The sequence below is a fragment of the Bombus impatiens genome, unplaced genomic scaffold, assembly GCF_000188095.3.
Source record: "Bombus impatiens unplaced genomic scaffold, BIMP_2.2 scf_1464, whole genome shotgun sequence".
Lineage (NCBI taxonomy): Eukaryota > Metazoa > Arthropoda > Insecta > Hymenoptera > Apidae > Bombus > Bombus impatiens.
The window spans coordinates 73966-79965 of record NT_177883.1 but is presented as its reverse complement, the minus strand read 5'-3'; the positions used below and the strand labels follow the sequence as shown (position 1 = coordinate 79965).

The following is a 6000-nucleotide window of genomic DNA, read 5'->3' as shown; positions in this document are numbered from 1 at the left end:
ACGACCACCATGTCGTCTAAGTTTTTCAAAAGAACCATATTCGCCAAAGATTCGTTCTGCTCTTTGAATAACACGTTTGTCAGGATGTCGACGATTGGGATACCGGTGTCTGTAATGATCAGCTGTGGTGCGTTACCACCACATGCACCTAACGAAAGTAACATGTCCGTATATTCCCGATTGCTATATGTAGACATGATGCTAGACTAATAGGTACTGATAGTGGATAGCGATAAAAGTCGGATAGTAAAATAGGTAGGAAAACACTGCGGTCACATTGGAAGTGTTTATCAACATAACGTCAATCGAGACAACGATCTACAGTGAGATCCGTTATAACGAGACGTGATAAAGTTGCACGCGTACCGAGCGAAAATTCAAAGTCGATTTTCTCGAAAACAAAGCCTCGAACGAAAAATTTTTATTCTATATTTTCGACTTCTTTTTTCGCGTAGAATCACCTCCTTTCCGCTTGTACCACCAGTTACCAACCACCCTGTATAATACTCTCGCGTTCAGAACAATCGTAGTGCGTGTGCAAACCTTGTATAAATGTCGCCTATGTGCTATTGTTGCGATTCTATTATAAATACTCGCGACCGGGACAATCGCGATGCGTGTGTGACTTTGTTGTGGATACTCACGGACGGGACAATCGCAATGTGTGTGTGATTTTGCTGTAAGCACAGTTTACGTCTCTGAATATCATGGTCTTCTTCACTACACTTGTATGAGGTAAGCTGCCGCCCATGTGTCGTTGTGATTGAAGGTCACTATGCGCCCCACTGCTTAGGCTGACCTTCCTTCTTCGTGTAAGGAGGTTTACTTGCGTGCAGGGGCATTTTGACTGATTTTTAATTGTCAATAACTAGAAAGCAAAGCCGGTGATTTTCATTTTATTTTAGCTTCAAGAATCACCACTTAAATTTTTTTACACCTATAACCGAACATCCTGTATAAATTTCTTATTATTCTTATAGCACCTACTATCCGGTAAGTTCAATTAGATCTTCCATATCTACCTTTTGTCTTTGTACCCTTCTATATTCTATATTCAACGGTGTAATCAACTAATCCATTTATAATTCCATTTCATCAGCAAATTGCCACAAGAACGAAGTAACACGACGTCTAACGTTCGAGGATTTAACACAGACCTGTGTTAATAATGAAACAGAAATCGATCACAGCGTAAATGTACCTGTTATTTATCCGTCTATATCTAAAGATAGCAATCAAACCTTTATTTCACGCCCTTTGTGTTAAGTCGATATTAGAATCATAGAAAGAAGGAATGAATAATCAAGGCAACACCTGTTATCATGATTCATATGTATTGGAGCATACGTGAGCGACAGCTTTAGAAGTCGATCAGACACCATGCAAACGGAACAAGATTTGGACATATCGGTCATCTTCTCGATGTTTTTCTTGAGGAACATCGGCTTATGGATATCCGACAATCGCGCGGAAAACCGTCGGATGAAAATAAAGCTAATGTGCACACTATTCAATTCAATAGATGCCTCGATCGTCATTATGAGAGATTTCTATTTTACTTGGTTATACAAAGGCGTGAGTATATTTGATGGATCTAATTGTATTAAATGAAATTGCGTACATGTTATACTGTTGTACGAATAATCTAAAAATTTAATAGTAATTTATTACGCATAGAAAAATGAAACAATTAATAGCGTTAAGTTCTAGAAGATATTTGGCAGGTGTAGTCAATATTTTTCTAATTATTGTTAAATCATATACGTATGTGTACAAAAAATATGTATTAATTTCTCGATGCATGGATTTTTTTCAATTGGCACTCGTATTCAGTATTCGTTTCTATTTATTAAATTAAATAATACTTAAAACCGTTGTTATATGTAACGTGGATAGTAGTTCGTAACATGCGTAATTCAGTTAAAACTCTGTGAAACAAACGACTATATTATATAAAAAAAATTCATAATAGCTCATTTCAGGACATTCTTTACGTTACTACCAACATATTAACTGTGATAATGGGTCTAATCAAGATATGTATCATATTAATGCATAAAAGGGAATTTATAAGTCTGATTACGTACACGCAACGAAATTTCTGGAATGTTAACTACGATACACGCGAGAAAGAAATTTTAAAGAATTGCAGAAAGACTTGCACCTTTTTCGTCTGTTCTGTCAGCGCCATTGGCATATGTGCTATGCTAGCTTACCTGTCAACACCGCTTATTAGTAGGTTAAAAATATTCTATTTGTTCATAATGTGTTGTTTAGAACGTAATACCAAAACACCAACGCTACGTTGTGATAGAATTAACTAAAAAGCTAGGGACTAAACGAAAGAACAGCTGACGGCAGATTACACGCACTTCTAATAAAATTAAAATTTATTATTAAATGCTTAAAATTAATTAACAGAAAAGACAAAGAATTTAACACCTAATGGCTAAGCCATTCTAAGGGCTCAGCACGGTTGTAATGTTGTGTTGTAGCGCGTACGATTAAAACGATTAGAACAAGTTAAGACCAAGAACGGTATATAGATAATAATATACTTTTGCCACAAAACTCTTATACTATATAAGAATTTGTTGTCGTATAACTTAAACAACTCTTTTTTTAAATAAAAGAATCTTGATATAGTATTGCTGCATTTAGATGTTTAAAAATTATATATACTGACAAATATTTCTCTACCCTCGAAGGCTGAAAATTTCATAAACAGAAAAATATACCTAACGATAAATAAACAAAACATTTGATATAGAAAAAAGTACACCATCTAAGCGTTTATTACAGCAAATGCTGGGAAAAATAAATCAGAAAGAATATTGCCATTCAACGTGTGGCTAAATTTACCAGTATCTATATCGCCTTACTACGAAATAGGATTCCTTATACAGGTATTTAACTTCTCGTAAATTTTTCTAACGAATGTTACTTTAGTTACCTGCGTTATATGTATACCTTTATACACTACGTCCAACTTATTATACAATGACTTATGCTTGGATACTCACGGAGGTAAAATGTATTCGCTGTTAGTCGAAGTACACTCTTAGAATCTTCTATAAATCTATAAAATCCTTCGTATCGATGATTATAGTATAAGCGACATATCTGCGATTTTGTAAGAATTAATTTCTTCCACGAACTGCGACAGGGGAAATAATTTTTACTTTTTGCAGACGATAAGTTTGTATTACATAGCGGTCAGTTATTTTTGCTTCGATAACGTTTTCTGCATCCTCGCCGTACATTTGACTGGCCAGTTTCGCATACTTCGATACAGGTTCGCAAAACTGTGTGACATGGAACATCAGATAACAGAGGAAGACACGGGATTGATGATAACAAAGCATGTGCATACATTTTACGAGCAATTGAAGTTGTACATTCGACAACATCAGACACTGATTGATTTTTGCAACAGGCTTGAAGACGTATATACGATGCTGATATTTGGACAAGTGTTGGTATTTAGCGTGTTAATTTGCCTGTTTGCTTATCAGGGACTAGTGGTTAGTATTTACGTGCCATAATACATTGCTATATTATGAAATTTTATTAAATATTTGGGAATTTCTAAATGAACAATTTCCTCTTAGGTTGCTGCTCCTTTTGCGAGACGTTCCATCTTCGTCTTTCTTTTAGTCGGTTCAATGGCTCTACTGTTTATGTTCACCTATAGTTGTGACGGTGTGATAGAACACAGTGAGAAAGTTGCTATAGGAGCATATTCGGCGCTGTGGACGATCATGCCAATGAACAAACCTGGTAGAATGCTGCGAAACGATCTGATAATGGTGATTGAACGATCAAGACGAGTTTGTTGTCTTACTGCGAACAATTTTTTTCCTGTATCATTGGAAACTTACACTACGGTAGATATAGTATCAACTCTACAATAAATACTTGTTGCGATCTATAAAATTTGAAGTATAGGACATTTTAAAATACCAGAAAATTATAATTTCTGATATTGTGAAATAATTTACTTATTAACATTTTGCAGATTTTATCTACCGCAGTATCGTATTTCACGTTGTTAAGGAATAACGTAGAAGATAAAAATGTAGATTGATTGATAAAGCAAATTATCAACAAATTCCGTAGAGTATTCGAAGAAAATTGCCTACGATACTATACAAAAAAATTGCATGTTTACACTTAATTAAGGAAAAAAAATTATTGAAGGGAAAATAACTGCTAATTTAATCTCAATACATGTATAATCAACAATCAATATGGAATTTTTCATATATGATTTCAATACCTTAATATATTAGTAGTAGATTAATAGATTATCTTAATAGATTAGTAGTAGATTCAATATCATAATAATGGATTTTATTCAGTACTCTGAAAATCAAAAATAATATATAATATACTCATAAATATAATGTATAATATACTCATCTAATTTATCCAAGTAAGCTAAAATTAAGTATTAATTGCTGTTAGTTGTTGTTCTTGGTTCTATAGTTTTAGGTATCTTAAGACAGCATAATTTACATATTATTGTCTGCAAATAAAGAAGCCTGTCTTCATGTTACAAAATATACGTGCTAATATATAAAATAAATGAAACTGCGTACTTGTTATAATACATTGCTATAGAATTAATATACATTTTGTGATCAAAAGGAAACTCAAAGGAAATGATCTTTATACACCATGCCATGACTGTACATTTAGAGAGGATTACATGTGTTATACTTTCCAACTGCATTTATTTTTCTAGCGAGGAAGTAATCAATATGTGACAAACTGCTAGTTATACATATATTATAGGAGCCCTCTTTGAAGCATATACGGGGTGAGTCACCAAAAGCAAGCCACTTAAATAATTCTTTCAATTTATACGGCGAAATGTTTGAAAGAAAAGCTTGAAATAAAAGGTTTCGACAGGAAATTATTACGTGATGGATTACACGTTCTGAACATCACCCTCATTTTTTTTAATTGAGCTATATATTTTTGAACACCTACGATTGTAGCCCTTCTCATGACGAATTTTATATTATATTTTATAAATAAAATACGATTTATCGCTTGACGAAAGAAAGATACAAATAACAACTTATGATTAAAATTATCAAATATAAACGACCATAAAAATCTGAATAGCAGATGTTTACTTTCATGTACATTATCTTTATACATGTATAATATGCTTTTAACACTGTGGTGCACAAGGATGTCGTACTGAACAATTTGGCTGTTGATTGCAGCATTGGCTATGCCGATACCATTTATCTGTCTGTTAAAAGAAAACCAAGTTAAATGTTATAACTGCTCCATTTGGTTGGATACTTTTACATACACCCTGTAATAGATAACTTCGTCCTGGAATAGGATAAAGCAAATCTGTTCCAATGCTATCCAAATTTGATGTCATTATTATATCAGCAGTAGAGCTATATGTAATAAGAGGTCTTCTCATAGGCATTGTCCAAATAGGTTTACATTCGTCAGGACTAGGTTTTACATGCCATGCGTCTGGGTCATATAAACAATTATATTTTACACACATCATTGGCTTCCTAGTTTTCCTGAAGATTTCAATGATATATCATGAAAAAATACTTTTCAGATAATATTAATTTTATATCTTTATATGATCTAGTTTATTTCTAATATTCTAATTCGTCCTTATCTAGTTTATATTTAAATTTATTTTTATCTTACATTTTTACATTACTTAACAATTTAATACGTTACAGAAATTAATACATTCGAAGAAAACATTATAGAATTCATTCCTTACATTCCATCCATCTTATTAAAGAGACATCTTAAACGTCTAAGTTCTTGACCAGAATTTGAGACTCTGTTAGAAAAGCCCCAACTTCCAAGTGTCTCTTCTATACTAGCACCATTGCTTTTTAAACATTTGTACGACATCTTTGATGTTTTCGAGCTATATGAATGGTATACAATTAAAATTAACGAAATTAATATAACAAATAATAAACTTGGAAATTTTTTGATGTA

General features: G+C 32.9%; 2 protein-coding genes across 2 annotated transcripts; one reads left to right on the top strand and one right to left on the bottom strand.

Annotated features, from left to right (window-relative positions):
- Positions 1–784: 784 nt before the first annotated feature.
- LOC100740600 (odorant receptor 4-like) lies at positions 785–4111 on the top strand. Its single transcript, XM_003494071.3, has 6 exons — positions 785–1575; positions 1983–2235; positions 2803–2906; positions 3192–3524; positions 3612–3887; positions 4019–4111. The coding sequence occupies exons 1-6, from the start codon at positions 1381–1383 to the stop codon at positions 4085–4087; spliced, it is 1230 nt and encodes a 409-aa protein (XP_003494119.1). The 5' UTR covers positions 785–1380; the 3' UTR covers positions 4088–4111.
- A 464-nt stretch (positions 4112–4575) lies between these two features.
- LOC105681640 lies at positions 4576–5984 on the bottom strand. Its single transcript, XM_012392656.3, has 3 exons — positions 5774–5984; positions 5330–5558; positions 4576–5266 (listed from the first exon to the last, which is right to left on the bottom strand). Exons 1-3 carry the CDS (start codon positions 5908–5910, stop codon positions 5183–5185), a joined length of 450 nt encoding a protein of 149 aa, XP_012248079.1. The 5' UTR covers positions 5911–5984; the 3' UTR covers positions 4576–5182.
- Between the last annotated feature and the right edge of the window lie 16 nt (positions 5985–6000).